This window comes from Cyprinodon tularosa, unplaced genomic scaffold (genome assembly GCF_016077235.1).
Source record: "Cyprinodon tularosa strain WSP-4 unplaced genomic scaffold, ASM1607723v1 ctg839, whole genome shotgun sequence".
Lineage (NCBI taxonomy): Eukaryota > Metazoa > Chordata > Actinopteri > Cyprinodontiformes > Cyprinodontidae > Cyprinodon > Cyprinodon tularosa.
In genome coordinates this window covers 1-25,113 of record NW_024039606.1, presented here as the reverse complement: position 1 = coordinate 25,113, position 25,113 = coordinate 1, and the positions used below count along the sequence as shown (strand labels likewise).

The 25,113-nt window shown below is 44.4% G+C and overlaps 2 protein-coding genes across 2 annotated transcripts; one reads left to right on the top strand and one right to left on the bottom strand.

Moving 5' to 3' along the window:
• The first annotated feature begins 778 nt into the window (after positions 1 to 778).
• On the top strand, positions 779 to 2,662 carry zgc:171704 (uncharacterized protein LOC100124619 homolog). The gene is made up of 4 exons (XM_038272582.1): positions 779 to 1,048; positions 1,209 to 1,262; positions 1,349 to 1,416; positions 1,544 to 2,662. Exons 1-4 carry the CDS (start codon positions 946 to 948, stop codon positions 1,952 to 1,954), a joined length of 636 nt encoding a protein of 211 aa, XP_038128510.1. The 5' UTR covers positions 779 to 945; the 3' UTR covers positions 1,955 to 2,662.
• A 2,254-nt stretch (positions 2,663 to 4,916) lies between these two features.
• Positions 4,917 to 25,108, bottom strand: plin6 (perilipin 6; the record flags this gene model as incomplete). The annotated part of the gene is made up of 6 exons (XM_038272574.1): positions 4,917 to 5,901; positions 7,745 to 8,011; positions 19,443 to 19,624; positions 24,291 to 24,528; positions 24,875 to 24,957; positions 25,039 to 25,108. Coding segments are annotated over 6 exons (1,236 nt in total), but the record flags the coding sequence as incomplete, so codon positions are not given.
• Between the last annotated feature and the right edge of the window lie 5 nt (positions 25,109 to 25,113).

The window sequence follows — 25,113 nt, the reverse complement described above, 5'->3', positions numbered from 1 at the left end:
AGTTTAGATGTTTTACTGTTTATTTTTTAAGGTAATTTAAGGAAAGAAATCATGTTGGGGAGTGTTGGCCTGGTGGTAAGAGCAGTACCTGGTTCACACAGAGTGCCGCTCGGGGTCCCTGAGCAAGACCATTAACCCCCCACTGCTCCCTGAGGGCAGGGGTTGAACACAGAGAGGGAATTTCTCCATTCTAAGATCAATAAAGAGCAATTATTATTATTTAAATAAATGCATCAAACAGCTGTTCTCCAGTCCGGCCACCAGAGGGCAGCGCTGCTCAGTATTTAGGTCCCTGAACTCCTGATAAAAAAAAAACTGACTTTGTTCAAATGAAAATCTGTCAGTTTTTAATTGTTTTGCACAGAAAGCTGAAAGTCAGACTGTTGATGCCTTTTTCTTTTTCCCCCAACTGAAACATTTTCTGCTTTTATTAAAGTTATTTGATGCAAAGCAGAGCCTCAAACCTGCAGGAATCTGCAGAAATTTTTTTCACTGCAGTTTAAACCTGAGGACCGCCGCCAGAGGGCCTCAGAAAATAGAGGAGAAAATATATAAAAAACATTTGCATGAAAACATTTTAGCAAATTTTCTTAAGCTAATCAAAAGTGATCATTAGATAGAAATAATCCAAATTTTTACTTTTAAACTGTCGAACTATTGGGGAGTAATTTCCCTCTGGGATTATTAGAGTATATATAAAAAAAATATGGTCTGCTTGAAACAGACTGGTCTCTCCTCACCCCCCACTCACACTCACCCACCGTCTGGTCGGCCCAGTATCTACCATCAACTAACATTCCCTAATCAGATCCCAGATCAGCCCTGTCCACCAGTCGCAGCCGATGTCCAGGCTGAGGCTCCGCCCACACACTGTATAAGAGGAGCAGCACCTGCAGCAGGAGCCACAGAAGCTTCACGTTCCCAGAAATCCCAGCTCCAGTCCTGATGGTGGTGGAGGTGAGAAGCCGAATGGAGGCGACGGAGCCAAACCAGCAGAGGGTGGAGGCCAACATCCTGCTGCTGGGAGCGCACAACGTGGGCAAGACCGGTGAGGACTTCCGCTGTTCATTAGATGGTCAGGGAAATATTTCCCTCAGATGGAAAGAGATGTTCTCATGATGTCATCAGAGGAAAACATTAAAAGCTGAAAACCTTTTCTCATTTGAATGGTTGGTAACCGCTAACCTGCCATCTTCTCCTCCCTGCAGCTCTGACCGTCAGATTTCTGACCAGACGGTTCATTGGAGAGTACGGAGATATCGGTGAGACCTCCAGATCCAGCTGCTTCTAACCTCTGCTGCTTTTCATAGTGGCCTAAACAAAGACCTGATCTGCTTCTTGGTTTCAGAGTCCATTTACAGTCGAGTGGACAGAGTGGATGGTCAGGACATCTGCATCAACATCTGGGACTCCCAGGTAACCTTCAGCTCCTCGCTGCCTTCACACGCCTCCCGATAGATTTCAGGGAGCAGTCAGTAACTTACCTGCAACATCCGTGTCTGAAAGTCATCTGGAAATGAGCAACGGTTTGGTTTCTCCTCAGGCTGGAGGGAAAAGTGGCTCCATCAGCGACAAGCGGCTGCAGTGGGCGGACGGGATGGTGCTGGTCTACGACATCTGCGACCGCGGCAGCTTCGACGTCATTCGCCAGCAGCTGCAGCTCATCCGTCGCAGCCGGAAGATGTCGTCTGTTCCCGTCGTCATTGTTGGGAACAAACGGGACCTGCAGCATCACCGCAGGGTCTCCGGCGAGGAGGGTCACCTGCTGGCTCAGACGGAGCGCTGCGGCTTCTTCGAGGTGTCGGCGGCCGAGGCGTACCACGGCGTCCTGCTGGTGTTCCACCGGCTGGTCGACCTGGTCAGAGAAACCCGGGCGCTGAGGAAGAGCATGGCGGGGGTGAGGGGGATCGTCCGGAGCGTGTCGGCGGTGTTCGCCAAGAAACGAGCAGAATGAACTGGCAGAGAGAGTTTACCGCTTTAGATCCAGGAGACTTCCTGCCCAGAACCCTGTGAGGACGGTGGAAGATGAGACGGATGCGGAAGGTTGACAGAACGAGCCTTCCTTTGAACGTAGATCAAGGTGGTCACTTGAGATTTGCAGGTGTTAAGATGATCCTGGAAGAGACGATGGAAGAACCGGCAGATGGATCCTGCTGGTTCTGGACCTCCTGAGGAGAGCAGAGGAGGAAACTCGCTGACAGGGAGGCCAACGCTCAGCTGCAGCAGAAAGATGGCGGCTGCTTCTCCTCTTTAGGGACAGAAAGTTAGACCTTCTTAGGTGCAGGAACTCTGCAGCCAGCAGGAGGCGCTAGTTCCCATTAACCAACCTTTAACTGCTCAGATCCGTGCATTTGATCAAGGTTGCATCAATAAATGTTGGAAACAAGAATATTTATTTAAAAAGTCATTGATCTTCTAATTCTCTATAAGCTGTATTTATACAGACGATGAAACCAATAATTTTTTTCTTTTAGCTACGAGATCTGTTAGCTGAAGCAGGATTGAGACCCCTAGTGGTGTCGCTGTGGTACTGCAGGGGGTTGTGAGAACGTTAAAGATCCTCCAGCTGTGAAACAATCTGTTTGTCTTCGTGTTTCTGATGTAATTAATTTATCCTGGTTTGTTTTTTATTTCTGCATTAAAACCGAAATAAAATCAAGTCTGTTTTGAAGTCGGAGCTGTGAAGTTTTTATTTCATCACATCCCACTCAGGTAGAAATATTACATTCACATGGAGATACAGAAGGTAAAGACATGGAGAAGAAATTTGATTCGTTTGACTTTCGTTGACTTTCCATAAACCCAGCAGCTTGTTTCTCCAACAAAAACTTTTTATATCAGCATTTGTTTTATTTCATTTTTAAAGAAAAAGACTTTATTAAAGAGAAACCCAAAAACAAGACAGAAATCACCTTCATCCCATCAGATTGGGCCTTTTCTAAACTTTAAATCTTTCAGAAAATTACACTTCCTTCTGCTAAATCCAAAATAAACAAGTTATATCCAATTTGATCAAATATTCTATGATCAGAAACAAAAGTTAGATGTGGAAAAAGTCCATTAAAATAAATATTGATACATTATAGAGACTATTAATCCAGTTTAATTCAGCTCCTTTAAAAAAAATCTCCAAGCTTGAGAAGCTTTAACTGTTAAATGTGACTTTGAGCTTCAGGAGGAATCCCACAGGGCTGTGTACTCGGCCGCTTCAAATACTCCAGTCACATGACCCAGACTGAATACAGTGGAGCAAACGTCACTTTGACAGTAAAAGAGAAACTAAAATCTTTACACTTCTATTAAAATGCCAGCAGATTTTACAAACAAAAGGACCAAAATTAATTATTTAAAACCTCGGTTTTAATGTAACGAGCAGTTTATGATGAACTTGCAAAGAAACCAAAACCACTTCAAGGGTAAAATGTAAAAAATTTAACTGATGAAGTTTTTCATGGAGCTCAAACCTGATGGCGATTTTAGTGAAATGAACAAAACTAAAACATTTAACCTTTTAGCACAGGCGCCTTCAATGTCTTCCAGGCTGAGGACCCCAAACTGATGGCGAGATGGAGCGGAGACCCCCTGATTATATATTGTATGAAATAGTGTTCTATCAAACTGGTCTTATAGTCACTCTATTACAGATGGAGTAATGTAACTAAAGTAATCCCTCCCTGGGATTATTAAAGTATTCCTGATTCCTGGTTGATGGGACGGGTGTTGTGAATGAAACGGTGTCCAGCTTGAAAGAGCTCCTGTGTGTCTCTGAATGTGAGCATTGATGACTGAAAGACATCTTCTGCCTCCATTTATCTGTTTACTACAGTCTGTTGGATTCATGTTAATGTGGATTTAAAGACATTTCAATTAGAGGAGAAAACTGCAGGAGGGAATATAAAAGTCTTTCAGGACCCCCATGCAGGACTTCTGCGGACCCCTTAGGAGTCGCGGACCCCCTGTTGAAGACCTCTTTTTTAGCATGTTTTATCTAAGGTTTAAGTGTAACGATGTCAGGAGTCGGACAGACGCTGAGGCATCAATGATGGAGGAAATATGAGACATCCAGACTGTGGCGACATGGTGACCTTGGGTCAGACAGCAGAGATTTTCCTCCCTGGACAGGAAGTAAAATCACCAGTTAGGAACCCAGACGGCCGCTAGCAAGACCCAAAACCCAGAATACTCTCCGGTAGAGTCCTGCACGGGTCGAGTTTTACCAACCCGCACCCGCCCGAACCCGTTAGGATGACTACCGAACTCGACCCGTCACCCGCGGATATCTTCAATTCAAATCCGAACCCGACCCGTTGATATTTAACCCGCAACCCGACCCGTTAACACATCCAGTATTAGGCTATAGCACGCTGCGCTGCAGAACAGCGCCATTAACACTGCAGCAGACGTGTATGCACTGACTGTGGCCTTTTTGGAGGGAAGCCCACACTGCCGGCAGGGCTTTAAGCTACAGCAAGGGTGACCCCAGTGCCTGATTAATAGAACATTTCTGATGTCCATAACAATAGACACGCATAAAAAAAAAATCACCAACTACCCGCCCGCACTAAAAAAATATCCGCCCGACCCGTTTATTTTTATGTATGTATTTTTCACCCACAAAAGAGCATTTTAGCGGGTGACCCGTCGGGGACCCGCTAAAATGAGGACCCGTTGCAGGACTCTACTCTCCGGGCTGCTCGCCATAAAAAGGGAAGAGGAGATATTTATCCACTGTTGGAGAGACGGACAGAGATATTTTCTTTTTAAAGAAAGATAGAAACTGGCAGGAAAGGCTGAACGGGTTTCTGATGAGCTCTGATTCTGTTCGATCTGTGACGCCCCTCCCTGTATGTCGGCATCAATGAGAAGGATTGTGTGACGACAGGTTTTTTTTTAAGCAAAGAAAAACATCCCGAAAATCCTCCAGAATCTGTGGAATTATTTATTTTCTGGTTTCAACACCGTCTTAACATAGTAGAACACGGCGGTGGCATAGTCATGATCGGGGACCTTCAATGTTTAGATAAATATCTTCTATGTCCTGAACAGGGATGATGATATTAATGCCTAGAAAGCTTAGGATAAAAAGGGATTTTCATTTTTCTGCATCATTTTCCAAACATAGAACTAAATCAACCAGATATTGGCCTTTCCAACCTTTGTGTTGTCAAAATGAGTTCATAATATTTAATCATTGTTGGTCCTTTATCTAATAAAGGTGGCATTTTAACAGGAGCATGAACTTGGTCATAATCTCTAAGGAAACTATATAATAAGATATTCTGTCTGTCTGTACATTGGACTGGTCTGAAATGTGCAACGGTTTGAGGAAAGCAGATTTCCAGCATCAGAGCGCTAATTTGGTGACGCCCCTACGGTTCAGCATGAACGCACAGACCAGCATCAGCTGAGGCAGAGGCGTCTCGTCATCGTGGGCTGCAGCGAGAGGCCTCGGCGGATCAGGAGGCGGGCCTGGACGCTGCGAGCGGGTCATGGCGAACCGGGTGTTTAAGGGTGGTCTGTTTTCGTGGCGGTGCCGTCGCTGGAGTTGGGGCTCAGGTACTCCAAGGCCTTCTGGCTTTGTGCGACGAACTGTTTGAGCGGCGTGAGCAGCAGCTCGGTGGCGGATGGTCGCCGGAGGGCGTTGCCTTCGGAAGGGTGGGCCGTGCCATCCGTCTCGGGGTTGGACGAATCTTTTGTGCTGGAGCGGCGGCCGTTGGGGGGGTCAGGGCTTTGGGGGCCTCCGGCGGTAAAGGCGTGGGAGTAAAGACTGCGGCGGCGACGTGGACGGCCATCCATGGCCTTTAGGAAGAGGTTGCTAGCTGAGCTACGACGGGATGAGCTCTCTGAAAAATCCTCTTTGTTCAGGAAGTCCTCCACCTCCTGAGGCGTCGACTGTTCCAGCTGAGAAGAAAACAAAACATGGAGGCAACATGAGCGGCGAAGACGCTTTAAATTAGACTCAGGCCTAAACCTGATACTCTGGCTAAACCTCTATTCCTTTAGCTAAACCTTTATCTGATGCGCTTCATGCAGACAGACTCTACAGTAAACTGTTTGCAACTCAGCAGAGAACTACTGGAACTGACAGCTACGCCGGGGAGTTCTGGGGGGAACTCTGGACTTTAAACAAGCGCCCCTCACAGGTTCCCCCCCGTCATCATATCCTTCCCTCCACAGCTTCTGCCCCACAGCAGAGCTAGCTAGCATAGCCACGGAGCAAACGGCTCACTGGTTGCTGCTGGAGGTCAGACACACAGAGAACACAGACATCCACAGGAAGGACATGGATCCTACCAGAACATTCTCACAGCAAGACAAGAGCGCCACCAACAGCTGTTAGGTATATTGATTAAAAAAACAAATAAACTTTATTTTTCCAAAGGGGAGTGGGGGGGGGGGGGGGGGGGGTGCTGGGGTTGGGTGCCCACACCCCCCGCCTGTATCTGCCTCAGCCTTGAAGAAATTAGTTTTGTTGGCCCTCTGCTGGTTCCTCTTGTATGGATGACGGTTCTCACCGGGGTTCTCTGGACTCCCTAAGCTCCTTTAGTTCCAGAATAATCAATGTCTGTTTCTCATCTGTTATTGTGTTTCTATAGATCTGGAATTGATGCGTTGCTTTCTGAAATAGTTGTCCTACTTCATGTTAAACCACAGTGTGTCATTAAAGGAAAATTCCGGTTTTTAACACTTTAAGCCCATTTTCTGTAGTGTCCAGGATGAAATCGAATGATCGACACCAAAATTTTGACGATTGGTCCTGTCTCTGCTATTAGGCTCATGCAGAATCCCCCCCTGGTTGCTTCAGAATGGCTTCCATTGTGCATGTCCGATAATGTCCTTAAAACAACCTTAAACGTTCTTTTTTTAAAATATGCTACTCACCGGGTCGTCAGCGCTGTTCAATGACGTTCCAAAAAAAGTTTCGTGAAGAAAAACCGTTCCTGTAGTGTTTTATTTAGCATTTTGTAAATCCCATTGAGTTCTGTTGGAATAGTCAATATCCCTCCGCCACCGGAAACGGAAATGGGGCCTGTTTACGATTAGTTGTAGTCTTTTCGCAAGGCCCAAGTGTTTCTGCTTCACTCTGTGTACTCCGACGTCGAGGTGCTAACGTCTCTGTTAAACACTTTAAAAAACTCTGAAAATGGAATACGAAAGGTGGATTCTTGAGGAGGACATATTGGACTTTGAGTTTGACGGTAGAGGATACCGTCGCCAACTAGTGGTCTGGAGTGTGCAACGCTTCAGATTCGAACGGGAAGCGGAAGTTTATAAGCGGTTGTGATGTATCGGAAAAAATAGTTCTGGGATTTACAAAATGCTAAATAAAACAAGACAGGAACGGTTTTTCTTCACGAAACTTTTTTGGAACGTCATTGAACAGCGCTGACGACCCGGTGAGTAGCATATTTTAAAAAAAGAACGTTTAAGGTTGTTTTAAGGACATTATCGGACATGCTCTATGGAAGCCATTCTAAAGCAGCCAGGGGGGGATTCTAAATGAGCCAAAAAGCAGAGACAGGACCAATTGACAAAATTTTGGTGTCGATCATTCGATTTCATCCTGGACACGACAGAAAATGGGCTTAAAGTGTTAAAAACCGGAATTTTCCTTTAATGAGGGCCAGCTGGGTTTGGACCATCATTAGTCTGAGACGTGTTTATGAAGTGAATGGCTGCTACTGAATGCAGCTAACGTCTGGTGTGTGCGTGTCAGGCATGTTGCCCCGCCTCTCATGCGTACCATGTTGTAGAGCGGCGTGGTGTTGATCACAAACTGCAGGAGGACCTTGGAGAGCTCCTGCAGGTCTCGGAGCGCCTGCTGGATCTGGACCGGCAGTTCTCGGAGCTGTCGGATCGGACCCAGCTCAGCCAGCATGGCGGCTCGCTCCACCACGCCCCTTATGGTGGCCTCTCTGAGACTCTCTGCCTGGAACAGCAGCGCCACCACCAGGTTCTGGAGGTACTGCAGCAGCTGACCCGTTATCTCTAGGACCCGAGTGAGACCCACCTGCAGGGAACAGAGAGCTCAGGTCAGCTCAGTCACTTTGCTTCTCCTCTTCTTTCAAAGCGCATTTTGGGAAACTTAGTTTAACCTTTAAGTGAAAGCCCTTTGGGAAACTCCTCCAACTCCCATTGTCATTGTGACACAGCACACACAAGTGAACACTGCACACCATGAAATTGCATTTATGCCTCACCCGTGCAAGGGGGCAGCCCTCAATGGCGCCCCAAGGGAGCAGTGTGGCGGGACGGTACCATGCTCAGGGTACCTCAGTCATGGAGGAGGATGGGGGAGAGCGCTGGTTAATTACTCCCCCCACCAACCTGGCGGGTCAGGAGTCGAACCGGTAACCTTTGGGATCCAAGTCTGACACCCTAACCGCTCACCCACGGTTTAAGAAAAACCTTTAGAGAACAAATTCATCATTTATGATGATTCCCGTCTTTAATGTTTCTCCCTTAAAAATCTATATCTAGTTCTATCATTTGTGTTTTTGCTGCCAATCAAACATTCGATTTAAAAAAGGGGATTTATTTTATATCAGCTTTCAAATTTTGTTGATGAAGCTAATTAGCGACATAAAATGCGTTTTACTCAGAAATGACAAATTCTATAAACCAACAATATTTTTATTCATTTTTCTTTACTTTAAATTTATCTAATTAGTGGAAAGTTGATGCGTTGCTCCGTCCGAGGAAATGCTAAGGTATTTATCTTTTTTTTTTAAACTTGTGTTGGAAAATGAACAGTGTTAGAAATAAATCTATTAGTGTTTTTTTTCAGCAATAATTATGTTTTGAATCATTAAAGTTTTTTATAATTTGGTAAAATAATGTAAATTAATTTTCCTGCACTTTCATATTAGCGGCTATAAGAAATCAGTGTTTTTTTTACATCCACAGTTTTAAATTCCAGTGAATAATTTAATTAATTATTAGTTCATCATAAATTTTGTCAAAACTTTGTTTTCATTAGTTTCCAATTTTTATAATAAAAACAAACAATTTTTTTACTGACTATAGATAGTAATAATTTCTATCCAAAAAGTTTTAAACCCCAAATCAAAAATAACTTTCAGACTTTTTGTCAGATTTTCTGTTTAATACATCAGTTCTAAAAATCATTAATAAACCTGTTTTTATTTTTCTAATCGTTTTGCTCCTACATGAATCATGTTTAATTCTCACTTCCGTCAGATAAATGAAATAAAAGCTGTTTCATTAAAACATGAACGCAGGGCCGGATTTACCATTAAGCAATACTAGACAGCTGCCCAAGTTCCTGGGGGCCCCATAAAACTCTGTTTCCATGTGTGTTTAATACAACTATTCCTTATTTCTGCACATTAATTATGTTTTTGATAAAAATCCTTTTGCTAAAATGCCATCAGAACGCTGATAATATTAAGTGTGTCTCAGCCCCCCCTTCAGTGTCCACCACATTGGATCAGTCCATCTGCTGCACATGTTCAGAAAGGTCCAAACAGACAGCAGCAAACCATTTGAAAACAAACCATGCAAAGAGCAGTGTTGCCAACTTAGCGCTTTAGTCGCTATATTTAGCCACTTTTCAGACCCCTCTAGCACTTTGATTTCTAAAAAGCTCCTAGCGCCAAATCTAGAGACTTTTTTCTGCTACTGGAGACTTTGGAGACAACATCTAAAAGCAGCGAACTCTGCTCTCCAGAGCGAGTAGATTGGTAACCCCGCCTCCTGCTCTCCTCTATCTTGTCTGCTGTCATGATTCATGCAGCTATTATTTCATCCAAATGAAAAATGGAGAACAGATAAGCAGATCATGGCTTGTCTACAGTGAAAAGAAGGACTGGGTTATTTACTTTGGCCTTTTTGGAAACACAGGAAGGAGCAATCAGCTAAGTGAGCTTAGTGCTTGGAAAAAATCTTTCATTCCTTTAGAGACAGCATGAAAAGTCAGCTGAGTACAAAACATAGAGAGGAAAACAAGAAGAAAAGGGACAAGAAGAGAGGGACACAACCTAGAACAGATAATGGATGTCTATTCTATTAACATTTCTCTATCTGAAGAATGGGGCTGTTTGATGTGATGTCTTCTACAGTCAGAGGGGCCCCTGCCTGTCTTTGCCCAGGGCCCCACATCTTCTAAATCCGCCCCTGCATGAACATACCAATGTTCATGTTCTAATTAGCGTCTTGTTTCCAGGGGGGTGGAACTATATTCTAATTGACTGACTGATTGTTGCTGCAGCGGCGCTCCTTAAATCCTGTGATAGAAGATCTTCTTCTATAGATTCTATGGATTCAGGATTCCATGTTTTCCGTCTCGTTTCCTTTCAGAGCAGAAATCTAACTTTTCCTCCGATCTGCTCTCATCTATTCCACCAGATCAGAAGCAGCAGGGAGGTGAATCTGGCTCAGGATCTTCACATCAGCTGTAAACAGTTTATCTGATGAACCAGTCTGATCTGAGGCCAACTGGCAGCTGCCGAAGTTTCCCAGGAGGAGAAGATCTGGACGGAGACCAAGTCCCAGCCAGCAGCCCACGTGAGAACAGCGGAGGACAAAACGCCACGGGACGCTGAGTTTAGGGACATGGAGAACAATACGTTCCTTTTGTCATGAAAGTCCAGGAATGAAGCTAGAAACCGTTCCTGACAGAAACGGCATCCAGTTAACGAGGAAAACAAACTGTTCAGCTTAGCTCCTAAATGAACAACAAGTCCTTCATCTCATCGCTGAAACATTTCAGAGTGAAAAGAGAAACGGAACATCTGAAAACATCGTTCTTCAGAGAACTGAACTAAGACAACAGACTCCTGAACAGAGAAAACTAAGGTAGACATGTTTGGGTGAAAGCATCTGGAGGAATGTTAGCGAACAATGATCCAAAGCTTATCTTCAGAAATGAAACTGAGATGTTCAAACCAACGTCCAGATCTCTGAAATCTCCATTAAGCCTAAAACTCCACAGGTTCCTCAGGAAGGAGGCTCTCCACGCTAATAAAAGGTTCTGAGGCGTCTGGAGGAAGGATCTGCTAAAGGAGGTTCTATGAGATGCTGGAGGAGAGTTCTGCAGAGGAAAGGAGAAACGATCTATAGCTCCAATTCTATTCAGTTTATTTCTATAGCTCCAATTCACATCATGTCATCTCAGGTCACTTTATAGATCCAGATCAACCAGATCATCCAGTCAGATTGATTCAAAGTTTTCTATCTAAGGAAAACAAGCTGATTGCATCGACTCATTGACTCTTCAGCAATCCCCCACACTAAGCATGCTTGTAGCGACAGTGGAGAGGAAAAACTCCCTTTGAACAGGAAGAAACCTCCAGCAGAACCAGGCTCAGTGTGAGCGGCCATCTGCTGAGGCCCACTGGGGTTTGAATAAATAGATGACTGAGAGGAACTGACTGTAACTGATTCAGGTGTGTTTCACCAAGGATGGATCTAAAAGTTGCAGGATAGCGGCCCCCAGGACGTGGAATTGCTGACCCCTGATCTATAAGCTTTTGAAAAAAGGTTCTAGTCGTTATTGGAGAAAGGTCTTCTAGAAACAGGATCTACGGTGTGCTAGGAAGAGGTTCTACCAGCTGCTGGATCTAATGCTGAACTTCTCAGTGTTTCATGTTTCCTCCTGGAATGAAGCTGATGTTGTTTGTTGGGAAATAATCCCAAAGCTTCAGTGAAGCCATGAAGTGAGATGTTCATCTGTTCTCTAAGGGGAACCTGCTCCTGTCTCCGTCCTCAGAAACTCCTCACGCTCTCCTCGGATATTTGGGCCGTGACCTCTGACCTGCTGGCACACAGGGGGACCGACACGTGATGAAACAAAGAGGGTCTAAGGTCCTCATTAGTGGCAGCGAACAGGAACCTGCTGTTCATCCTCTGCAGAAACGTGACCAGATGGATGCAGAGCAGAGCTGACAGCCCTGTTTGTTCTAATGTGATCCTCTCAGGTCAGGGAGAAGATCCAGACGACCTCCATCAGATTGTTCTAAAGTGATCCTCTCAGGTCAGGGAGAAGATCCAGACGACCTCCATCAGATTGTTCTAAAGTGATCCTCTCAGGTCAGGGAGAAGATCCAGACGACCTCCATCAGATTGTTCTAAAGTGATCCTCTCAGGTCAGGGAGAAGATCCAGACGACCTCCATCAGATTGTTCTAAAGTGATCCTCTCAGGTCAGGGAGAAGATCCAGACGACCTCCATCAGATTGTTCTAATGTGATCCTCTCAGGTCAGGGAGAAGATCCAGACGACCTCCATCAGATTGTTCTAATGTGATCCTCTCAGGTCAGGGAGAAGATCCAGACGACCTCCATCAGATTGTTCTAATGTGATCCTCTCAGGTCAGGGAGAAGATCCAGACGACCTCCATCAGATTGTTCTAAAGTGATCCTCTCAGGTCAGGGAGAAGATCCAGACGACCTCCATCAGATTGTTCTAAAGTGATCCTCTCAGGTCAGGGAGAAGATCCAGACGACCTCCATCAGATTGTTCTAATGTGATCCTCTCAGGTCAGGGAGAAGATCCAGACGACCTCCATCAGATTGTTCTAATGTGATCCTCTCAGGTCAGGGAGAAGATCCAGACGACCTCCATCAGATTGTTCTAATGTGATCCTCTCAGGTCAGGGAGAAGATCCAGACGACCTCCATCAGATTGTTCTAATGTGATCCTCTCAGGTCAGGGAGAAGATCCAGACGACCTCCATCAGATTGTTCTAATGTGATCCTCTCAGGTCAGGGAGAAGATCCAGACGACCTCCATCAGATTGTTCTAATGTGATCCTCTCAGGTCAGGGAGAAGATCCAGACGACCTCCATCAGTTTGTTCTAATGTGATCCTCTCAGGTCAGGGAGAAGATCCAGACGACCTCCATCAGATTGTTCTAATGTGATCCTCTCAGGTCAGGGAGAAGATCCAGACGACCTCCATCAGTTTGTTCTAATGTGATCCTCTCAGGTCAGGGAGAAGATCCAGACGACCTCCATCAGAACAGAAGCTATGCGCCTGTTTATGTCCGTGTTTATAAAACCTGTTTACGATCTACTAGGCATCGTGTTTTTTTATCCGACCTCATGCTCTCATCCCAAAAGCTGCTGACAAACAGATGATTTGTAGCGTACCCTCTGATATAGAAAACCATAGAAATAGAATAAAAGACTTGTGTCTAATGACGACTGTGTCTGATCTGTTATTCGTCGTCTCAGCAGCAGCTGACTCTCAGGCTGCTGTCGGCATGGAAACACTCGACCTTAAACAAACCCGCAGGATCCGCTCAGTCTGCTCCTCAAACCGGAGTCAGATGATTCTGGTTCTTCTGGGAAAACATCCATCATTCATATGAACTCCATAAAACTAAAGCATGTGAAGCAAACAGAGTTCATCCCCGTCAGCCAAGGGGCGCCTCAGGGATGACTGTTCAGCTCACTGTTCTTTACGCTGTGGATCTACAGTTAGAGAACAAAGAAAACAATGAATCTGATTTCATGCCTTTATATTATACCTTCACTCTAAAAATCGACTTTTCTGAATGTATCTGCGGGGTCAGAGGCGTAGTCATAGCAACCTCTTATTTTCACAGCAGTAGCCCGACAAAAAGCCTCCGATAAAAACTTTGAAGTTTCCCTCTAACACAGGAGGGGGCGGTTCCAGGTCCGAAGGTCGTCATCCTGCAACGTTTAGATTTAGTTGAATCCAGTCAGTAGATGATTGAGAGGAACTGACTGAACTCAGCCGTTTGATTCAGGTGTGTTGGACTAAGGATGGGTCTAAAAGTTGCAGGATACCGGCAACTAGGAACTGCAACGTCCTAATCTCAGATTTTCAAATACAATTTTAAATATATAAAAAATACATCTCCCAAGTTGATGGAGTTCTTTGATGCAGGTGTATTAAATCTTTACTAAAACAAAAACTTCTTGGGAATTGGGCCACTTTCCTTTTACTTCAAACTATACTTCGCCATGACAACGTAACCTCCATCAACCTGTGTTGATTAGGCCTCAGAATAATTAAATTAAAATACAAATACATGTAATAGTAAAAAAAATTCAATTTTGTTTTAAAAAAACAAAATAGCTTCCGCAAAAATTCATAAGAAATGTATAAATTGTGCACAGTATGTTTAATATATGTTGCAAAGTCGTAGGGAAGCTGCTTTTCCAACCGTTGCATTTCCGAATTCTCCCAGTGGTGCCCGACTTTACACCAGTGAATAAAGTGATGTGATTGGTCGATTATCAAGGGGGCGGGATTGTTGTGGTGGAAGGTTCACAAGCCTTTTTGATTGTAGCCAATTTGTCGGAAGCACCTTGCTAACCAGTTAGCAACTTAGTGCTAGCAGGTTCCCAATGGGAAATTCCATTGGGACCAAGTAGCACTAAATTGCTAATCAGTTAGCAACTTAGTGCTAGCAGGTTCCCAATGGGAAATTCCATTGGGACCAAGTAGCACTAAATTGCTAACCAGTTAGCAACTTAGTGCTAGCAGGTTCCCAATGGGAAATTCCATTGGGACCAAGTAGCACTAAATTGCTAACCAGTTAGCAACTTAATGCTAGCAGGTTCCCAATGGGAAATTCCATTGGGACCAAGTAGCACTAAATTGCTAACCAGTTAGCAACTTAGTGCTAGCAGGTTCCCAATGGGAAATTCCATTGGGACCAAGTAGCACTAAATTGCTAACCAGTTAGCAACTTAGTGCTAGCAGGTTCCCAATGGGAAATTCCATTGGGACCAAGTAGCACTAAATTGCTAACCAGTTAGCAACTTAATGCTAGCAGGTTCCCAATGGGAAATTCCATTGGGACCAAGTAGCACTAAATTGCTAACCAGTTAGCAACTTAGTGCTAGCAGGTTCCCAATGGGAAATTCCATTGGGACCAAGTAGCACTAAATTGGTGACTTAGAAACGACGCTGTCAAGGAACGCTATGGACAGCGGAAACATGCAAGAGGAGGAGAGTTTAGTGTCGGAGGTCGTGGATGAGTCTCCTCCGTCATCCATTTTTTATTTAGAGGAGGAAAGCGGGGACGAAGATGTAGTGGAAGAGGACGCCAGGGCGGCAGAAGCTTGGTTTGGTGTAGAAGGCTTCCAGCCGTACATGTTTGAGCCCTTGCCTCGCAACGCTGCCAGTTCTGTTAGCTCTACGCCTGCCGAAGACACAGACGTCCATCCCCGTGAACACTGGGACGCAACTCAATGGGAAAGGAAAGGATTCTGGTTTCAACCGTTGCGTATATTAGCTGCGACATATGAATCAAGATGCTATGACCGAAAACATTTGATTGACAGATGACCGTTGATATATGATTGGCTGAATTTAGGTGTTCAGGCTGACGTAGAACTAACTGGCCTGCAGAAGATAACGGGGAAAAAATTATTTTAAGACAGGATTTTTTTTAAATAGAAATTTTTAGAGTACATTTATATACGTGTTTAAGCCAGAATGATTTAACATTTAAATATGATTTCCCTACAACTTTAAAAATCTCCCTCTCAGCACTTCCCGCGGCCATGGGTTGTGGTTTAAATAGATGCTGGATTCTTATTAAAACTCTGATGTATCGATATTTAGATATTTTTTTGAAGGAATCCTTTAGTTATTGAGGAAGTGAAATAAAAGCAGGTTCTGTTTGGGATGTGGAGGAACAGATGGAGTAAACGGGTGGAGCTCCAGTTTAAACTCCAAACATGCTGAAAACAACATAAACAGCTCAAAGTTCTCCTCAACGAGACGAACTGATGAGGCGGCAGCAGCCTGAGACGGATGCAGGACGTCTCAAAGCGTTTAAAGGAACATCTTGATGTTTTCTGGCCTCAGAAGGATCTGCTCCATCAACAGGAGTATCTGCTCTGCTCAGGTTCTGCTCAGGTTCTGCTCAGGCTCTGCTCAGGTTCTGCTCAGGTACATTGAGATGGTTCAGGAGGGGGTAGACGGTCAGCAGGTCTTCCTCCTTCACTGAAAGCCTGTCAGGATCCCATCATCAGCTCCACAGGGAAAATGTTTCCTCTCAAACCTCTAAAACATTTTTATATCAGACATTTATTCATATTAAAGCTTCTCTCCATACGGACCTGATCCTGAGTGAAAAACTGTTCCCACCCTGAGGAGGAATGTTGACCCGCTTTGATTTTTCAGAATGGTTCTGATTTGCCCACATTTCCGGCCTAGACCTCCTCCTTCAGAACCTGCTGCTAGAGTCCAGAACTACCCAGATGTTCTGGTCCCAGCAGGCCCGGCGACCTGCTCTGAGGTAGGAACCATGTTCTGGATCCCTGGATGTTTGGGTCGCTGGCCTGCTGCAGAGCGACCGGAACCAAGGTCCTGATGGAACCAAGGAGACCCACATCATCACACTACCGCCACCGTGTTTAACTCCAGCTATGAGGTTCTGATTCTGAGAACGGCCTTAGAAGCTCCATGGAGGCAAGTTCTCTCTGTCTCCATGTGTGATGACCTCTGACCCTCAGCTGAGGCGGTGACGCCTGCAGAGCGGTTTCTCTCCTGGGAAGGTTCTTCCCTCTTCTATGTGTTCTACATCTGTGGATCGTGGTTTGTTGGACTTAGAAATGCATCCGGAACCTTTTCCAGCCTGAAATCCTGCTTCCTGCTGTCAGGAAGGTTCTGTTTGGGTCATTTCTGGAGGTCTGGTAACCTCTGAGGTCAGCGAGGATATAAATATGGGTTCAGTCACCATTCCAGATTAAGGGGAGGAGCTTTTCCTGCTACGTTAGCATGGTTAGCCTTTAGATAGCTAGATTTTATCAGTTAGATCTGTGGAGGTGTGAATACTTTTCCACAGAGGTGGAAGCTGCCCCCCCCCCCCCGGCTGTCATGGCAGCCCCAGCGGCTCAGCTTTCTGCAGCAGCTTATCGCTCCATCAGCGCGGACGCTCTGAGCGGCACGTAGGCAGAGCTCAGGATCCATTACAGCCGTCTGCAGAGGAAGCTGCACCAATTAACCGTCATGGAGCCGCTGTTCCTGGAGGCACGTCGCCGCCGTCTGTGTGGAAACCATCCCAGCGCCGCCGCAGACAAACTGTTTCCTAAATCTGATCTACGTGTCAGAAAACGAAGAGCGGCTCAGAGTTCAAAGGTCAGATAATTCTGATCCAGAAGCTGCTGCTCACTGAAATAAAACATTTTCATCTTTTTCAGACCATAAAGTCATGATGATGATGAGAAACAGCGTGGCGGTTTGTCTGAGGATTTTCCCCAGACTGGTCTACTTATTACTTCTTCTTATTTATTATTTTTGTTTTTTGAATAAAACAGATTATAAAAGTTTATTATCTGTATTTATCAAACTAATCTGGATTTTTTTAATAATTACATGATCAGGAAGTTCTGACAAATCTTTGAGGTTTTTTTTATTTGTTGGCAGAAAACCGGTTTGGTTTTAGATCAGATTTAGATTAAAAATTATACAATTATTTTAACTCAGTTTGATTTTGTTGTTTATTATTTCAGATCAGTTCTTTTCTTTTAGGAAAGTTGGGATTCTTGTTTCCCTATATTTGCTGCTATCTCCTCCTGGATCTCCTCCTGGATCTCCTCCTGGATCTCCTCCTGCCTTTCAGGCCTCAACTTTCTGAACTTCCTTCAGATTTTTTAGGATTTTCTTCTGAGCAGATGAACAAGAAGAGACGAACATTTTCCTTCTCATCCTGATCAAGTCCGGATTTTTCCATAACTTCAAACAGCTGGAAAATCGAATTAAATGCGCCGAATCATGAAATATTTTATGCTCTCAAAAGGAGACTTTTAATAAAATTCAGTTTAAATGTCAGAATAAGACATTTTTTTTTACCCGGTTGAGTTATTTCTGATTAAACGTTTGATCCAAGCATCCCAGAGCAGAACGTCCGCCATAGAACAGGAGGAACCATCAGAACGAGGACTGAATATCTAGCGGATGATTTCTATACCTGCTAATGTTCTTTCTCTTCTTTGGGAGCGTTCAGAGGTTCTGTTTGGGAGGAAGAACCGAACCCAGAGGGAGCAGCTGGGTCACGTCTCCTCCTCTGTTTGTTGCTTCAGGATAATGAGTCCTTGCAGCTCATCTGATCCGTATCTCTGCAGCCAGAAACGCCGCAGAGAACAAACTGACGAGTGAAACGGACTGAAAGGGAAACGCTCTGATCTGCAGCTTTAAACGCCTGCTGGACAGAAAACAGCGACATTTATCTCTGAGACGGAGGAAATATCTACACCCAATCTTATGCAACTTCTATATAAGAAATAAATATATATCTATATATCTATATGCTTACATATTTCTTTAAAATCTTGGTATAATTCCTGCTCTCAGTGGATCGTTCTGTCAGCTTAAAGCGTGATTTACAGTCTCTATACTCCAGTTAACGATTAATTGATTACTAAATTAGTTGACGATTATTCCAATAATCGATTAATCTGTCATCGATGGATTTCACTCAGTATTTTATCTTTGCAAAGAGAGAACAGTTCATCATGCGGCCCTTATTGCTTGGTAATCAGACCTGTTCTGCCTGAGCAGCGTTAGTTTCTACTTACTGACTATAATGGAAAGTTAGAGAGTCAAAATAAAATAAATTACAGACACTTTGGTTAAACAGCAACATGTTATGAATAAACCTGAGAAAGAATCTGGTTTGTTATGGAAGAAGGTACGTCTGCTCTACAAACATCCTCACCTGGGGAATCGTTCAGCCTTACAGGTAAAACAGGCTGAGTGAGTAAAGAGGAAAAATATATGAAATAAGAGAAATGTAAATATTCGAGCACAGAGCTGAATATTTGAAACCCAGTTCATCTTTCATTATTATTTTTATTATCATGGATGATGCCTCCTCCTGATAATGACGTCAGCTCGTTGGGTGGGGGGTGAGAGTGTGATCTGGAGTCAGTGAACGCATCATGACAGATGGATGTGAGGGGCGAGAGAGCTGTGATGACACTGAGAGAGAGAGGAGAGACATTCCTCTTCACTGGAGACAACAGAAATTCCCAGTAAGCATCCAGAACCAGAACCAGAACCAGAGCCAGAACCAGGACCAGGACCAGGACCAGAACCAGAACCAGAACCAGAACCAGAACCAGAACCAGAACCAGGGGGCTGAACGTGTGGAACAGGTGTGATTAATGGAAGAGCGGCGCCCCCTGGTGACTCTAATCCTCCTTCATCTTTAAGAAACAAAGACTTTTCATTTTCTGTTGTTTGGTTTTTTTTTAATTAAACACCTCATCTGTTTTTATTCTTGATTCTTTTCCAGAAGTTCAAACTCCACTCGTCACTGAAAGCGACTCATTAGATTCATCCTAAACTGTCTGGGTTCCTTAACATTTTGACTTCTGTTTATCATAGATCAGTTCTGTCAGAACTGATCTATGATTCTAGTTCTCCTGTTGCTGGAGAGCAGAACCGCCCAGGTTCTGGATCTGTGGCTGCAGGGCCACAGGTGTGAGGCCTCACCTGGTCAGCAGCGCCCCCCAGTGTCCGGGCGTATCTCTGCAGCTGCTCCCTGACCTTCATCATGCGGTGGTAGAGCTGCAGGCTGAGGGTCAGCAGGAGGCTGCGCACCCTGGTCCAAAGGCTGGGCTCATCACCATCATCTTCATCTTCGTACTCCTGAACCCTCATCTCCCACTCACGACCTGCGGAACATCAGGAACATCAGGAACATCTGGATGGTACACAATTCTATTCAGTTTATTTCTATAGCTCCAATTCACATCATGTCATCTCGGGTCACTTTATAGATCCAGATCAACCAGATCATCCAGTCAGATTGATTCAAAGTTTTCTATCTAAGGAAAACCAGCTGATTGCCTCGACTCATTGACTCTTCAGCAATCCCTCACACTAAGCATGCTTGTAGCGACAGTGGAGAGGAAAAACTCCCTTTGAACAGGAAGAAACCTCCAGCAGAACCAGGCTCAGTGTGAGCGGCCATCTGCTGAGGCCCACTGGGGTTCAAGGAGACAGAAGCAGACATAGAAAAAGAAGCATAGATACAAAAGGCAACTGTCAACCAGCTCCACAGGCGGCCCCGTCCAGGAAACACACAGCCAGGCAGACGAGCTCCGAGCCAGCTCCCATGTCAGAGGATGAAGAGAGCACATCCAGTTAGTCACAGTCAGAGAAACAGGACTACACTGGAAAACAGGCCAGATTGGAAACTTTTCCGATCTTCAGAACGTCCTCAGAGGGCCTGAGGTGAGCAGCCATGATCTCTGATCCCTCAGATGATACCGCATATTTTAACGAACACTTTTAAAACATTTTAAAACAAAAAAAAATTGTAACTGAAAAGAAAAAATACTTTTTTTACTCGAGTTTTTCCGTTTTTTCAACCACTTCCTGCTCGGTAAGGGGGTGGGGCTTAGATGACATTGGGTTTGGTTTGATGACTGAAAGTATTCCCAGCTGTTGCATTCAGGGACTGTGGGAAATAGAACCGCTTAAAGCATTATCTGTTTAATTTTTTTGTTTTTCAGTTTAAAAAATAAATGTTGGTGAAGAAACTTTATGGCCCCAATTGAGCTCCATAGTTTGACCACATACATGACTTACTAGACCAGTAGCTCACACAGGTTTTTTCCAAGGCCTTCCAGTCACATCAAGGCCCCATTTCTGCTTATTTTATCCTATTTCTGTCTTAATATTTGTTTTTGGTCCTTTTGTTGGTAAACTTCAGTGTTTTGTATATTTAGCACAACACGATCATGCGACAGGAAGTGTGACGTGAGCACACACACAATGACAAACAAGGAAGTAATGAACCCAAGCAAGTCTGCATTTTCCATTAATGCTATGTTCAGACTGCACGCAGCAGAGGCAGCAAAAACGTGTGTGCTGCTTCATTTTTTTATGCTTATACAAGTTCAGTTTTGACGGAGCTACCCTATCCTTTCTTTGCCTGTGACAATGGCGGATGAAATCGAGAGAGTCACTTGGTGTATTTCAATGAAAAATGCTACGTTCAGACCTCAAGAATTGGAAGCAGCAAAGAAGCTCCTGCTGCTTCATCTCTGATCCTCATTAAGGTCAGCCGTCCAGTAAAGTGAGTCCAGATGCTTCTGCTGCTCCTGTGTTCGATGCCAGAGAGCGGCTTTGCTATATTAGCTGTGATCAGCGGGTAGAAAGTAGTTAGAATCTATGTTGAAGTGAGAAAGTCCTCCTGAAAACATGGTCTGTGCAGTCAGTTCATCCAGATTACCATCCTGCCTTCAAAGATTATTTCTCTGTGGGAGCCGCTCAGACCCCCACATACCGGCGCTGCGCTGTCACTGGGAATCCCCAGCAGCAGCTGCCTCAGGCCCGAGAGCCTCTTGGGGGTTTTCCCCTCCTGTTGGTGGCGGCTGGAAGTAGATGTTAGCGTTTTTCAGGTCTGTGCTACAAACTGCAGGCAGCAGGATAATAAAAGCCAACATATTCTGCCGGCAGGTTTCTACATTTGAAGTTAATTTAGGCGTTAATAAACTGTTTCAGAGGAGTGATCATAGCGCTCTGCATCAGCAGTGCTGCGTCTGACTCCCTGCCAGCTCCCAGATCAGCTGCTCTCATTGGTTGATGAGGCACGACCAGCAGCTAAAGTTCAATCTTTAAAACTCCAGCAGCTGCTGCTTGTGAAGCGCGTCACGCGCCTCAGAAGATCATGAGGTTCTGCTTTTACTGCTAAAAACGCGCTGCAGGACCTTCTGCTGCACCTTCTTGCACGTCAACCATTGACTTTACATGGAAACCAGCTGCTTCTGCTGCTTCTAGCGCGGTCTTAATGTAGCATTAGAAGTTCTCTAAACATCAAGCTGCTGAGGCTGCAGATGGATGAATGGGTGAGCACTGCCAGCAGATGGCGATAGTGAACAGCGATGTCCTTGACTGCTGATTGGGCCTTAAACAAAAACAATCTGTAGGCCTAAAAAGGTGCAAATGATCAGGATGAAGGCTTGGCCTAATGGACCTGTGGTTAGTGCTGGGTTTAAACCACAGTTCATGACTGGGCCCCTTTAATCAGCCCTCCAAGGCCCCCAGATTGAGAAAGAAGAGGTTATATCTGCTGTGTCCTGCAGGCCTGAAGCAGCAAGACAAATAAAACCTCCTGATTGGTTAGTGACCAGAAGACAGAACCAGTTCAGGTGATGAGAGGAAAGTTCTGGAACGTTCTGGAGGAAGATGCCTGCAGGGCTGGATGAAGATGGAACCAAATGAAGCTGAGGAGAGACATCAAGCACTTGATGGAGGAACGTTTCTGTGACGTTTTTTACTCAAGGTTTTGATAAAGAAGTTCTGCTGAAACCCTCCAGGAGTTCTGAGCCGCAGGGGGAGCTAACATGGAGGCGGAGGTCCAGACTGGACAGCAGATGGTCCTCACCATCCTCCTCATAGCTGCAGGGAGGCGAGGAGGAGGCTCAGCCTGGCTGTGATGCACGTCACCATGACGTCACAGAGCTCTCTGATCGGTTCTGCTGCCCTAACAGATGGAGAGCAGAGGAAGGCTGCAGCTACATCTGCTGGTGGTCCTGAGAACAGCAACTGGCTCAGGTGATGAAAATCTGAATGACTTTTTATTCAACTTTTGTTCTTTTTTGCTCCTGGTATAAATATTCAAACTAAAGCTGCTCATGTTTTTAAAATGCTAATTCATCCTGCTGTCTTTTCAGGATGAAGAAATGACCGAGCAGGAGCTGGAAGCTGCTGTGACCCGGAGAACTTGGCTGGACACGGATCATCTGAGCTCAGCTGATTATTTGCATCAGGATGTGAATCAGATTCACTTTTATTCACCAAGTTTGTCACGAAACTCGACTGGCCGACATGAGAGGGAACAGACCAGAGTATGGAGGTAGATTGGGCCAAAAACTGTTTATTAAAACATTTAATTAAACTAAAATAAATAACTGAGATTAAAGTAAATATTTTAAATAGAGAATATCTTTAAAAGAAACAAAAAAGATTGGAGAATGAAAACAATTGAATCTGAAATAAAATAGGAAATTAAAAAGGAAAAACAATAAAATGAAATAGAAAAATAAATAATACTTTTTCTTGTTAAAAATGTCCTTTTTATTTTGTTTCTGTTTCTTTTAGACTTAGACAACTTTTATTGTTTTTTCGTTTTGTGCATCTTTTCAAACAGTAAATCATCATAATCAGCGTTTTTTTTTAGTAAGCCGCTGCCTTCAGACGCCGCCATCGACTAAATCGTTGCGTTCAGGAACCGTGGAAACTTCATGGCCCTAATGTATGGAGTCAGAAAGGGGTCAAAATGTTTGTAAACTTATAAATCTTATTCAAAACTGAATAATTTAAAGTTGAAACCAGAAAAATAGAAGTTGATTTTAAATGTTAAATTTTTACCTTAAAATCTAATAAACTGAAAAAGTAAACATGAAATAATAAAAATTGAATCTACATTATTTCCCTCAGCTTGAAAAAACTCATATTTCAGTTCAGTATTTTAATTACACTTTTTTATTTATTTATTTATTTTCTTGTTTGCAGTTTTAGATTTTATATTTTAAGATTCAAATCCATTTCTTTCAGTTAAATTTTTTTCAATTCCTTTTCAGTTTCAGGATTTTTTTTAGTACTTTGTCAGAGTTTTAAATAATGAAGGAAAGAAAAGAAAAAAAAATGAAAAAGTGTAATTAAAATTGTAAAATAAATCAGAACTTTTTTCCATCTGAGGAGAAAAATTTAGATTCAATAGCTTTTGTAGTTCCTCTAATTATAAAATGATTATTACATTCAGAATCAACTAGTATTTCTTCAGTTTCAACTTTTAATTCTTTCAGTTTTAACTAAGATTTCACAAACATTTTGACCTCTTTTTGACTCCATATTCAGGTGATCAAATTTTGACCTGCGACGGCAGCGACAGGAGATCAATGCTTTTACTATAACATCTAGAAAACAGCAATACGGGAAACTTACGGGCGTCTGCTGGAGGACGTTTTGATAAAGGAAAGAGTGATCCCTCATTTTCTAAAACGGGGCCTGGAAGCTTCGCTGCAGCTCCGTACCAGAGGAGCCTGCAGGTGGCCTCCATGCAGACTCCTGGTCTTGGAGTTCTGACATTTATTCTGTGATTATGAAAACTGCAATCCAGGCAGAAATGGTTTAATTCTCCATTAACGCGCTCCAGGTCAAAAGTCAGGGAAGAGTTTTCATTCAGAGAAACATGGATGGAAATCAAACCCAGACAGATTTCACGGAACGCCTCAGATAAATAGTTGGAGATGAAAACGTTCCTGCCTCAGAGTTCAGGCCGACCCTCAGAGTTCAGCTCCTGCTTCATCAGCAGCAGTGTTTACTCACGCAGTGTAGGGGGGAGGGGGAGGTAGTAGGCGGTGGTGTCCTCCAGAAGACTCAGGATGTTGTCCAGGCCCGCCGTGGCCGCTTGGCCCACCTGGGATTCCTGCAGCTGCCGTACGGCCATCCGAACCGCGTCGGCCGCTCGCTCCAGCTGATCCAGAGCTCCATCCAGGCCGTCCACCACAAGAAGCTGGACATCATCCAGAGTCAAGAAGATGGCGTCCTTCAAGTGAGTCATCACCTGAGGACGAGGAAGCACCTGATCAGCAGCAGATCTGGTTTAGATGGTCACCATGAAGCTCACTGATTACTGAGGGAATCTAACAGTTCATCATCAGAGTCCTTTATTTACTGGCAGCAGCGGCTCCATGTTTAAGCTTTTCCCAGTAAAACTCCGCAGCCATTATTTCTACCCTTAGATCTGAGGCCCTCAGAGGGAAACCTTTCCTGGATTCAGGCTCCAGAGAGCCTCAGCCTAGATCCCCATGCAGCCCCACCCCCACCACTGCTGCATCCTCTGGTGATGAGAGCCACTTTGCAGAGTTAAACCAGTAGCCGTTCCAGTGCAGTGGATGTTACTAACCCACCTCATCTGTGGACTGGTTCAGGATGGGGAAGTTCCTTTCCAGACTGTCCAGACCAGTAAGAGCTAAACTGTTGGCCAGTTCGACTGTAGAAAACAAAGTTAGAAAAGAAGCTGTAATAACGGGAACAGAATCTATGTTCTACAGCTCACAGCATCTCTGCTCACTTTGGGGCTGCAGACTCCTCAGGAGAGGCGACGCTCGTCTCACCGCTTCCTCAGAGACGCTGCGAACTCCCACCT

Excerpts from the sequence above, each read along its gene's own strand:
- zgc:171704 (XM_038272582.1), top strand. The coding sequence starts at position 946 with ATGGTGGTGGAGGTGAGAAGCCGAATGGAGGCGACGGAGCCAAACCAG. Across the intron at positions 1,049-1,208 it reads GCACAACGTGGGCAAGACCG|CTCTGACCGTCAGATTTCTG; the intron begins GTGAGGACTTCC and ends TCCTCCCTGCAG. Across the intron at positions 1,263-1,348 it reads TGGAGAGTACGGAGATATCG|AGTCCATTTACAGTCGAGTG; the intron begins GTGAGACCTCCA and ends TCTTGGTTTCAG.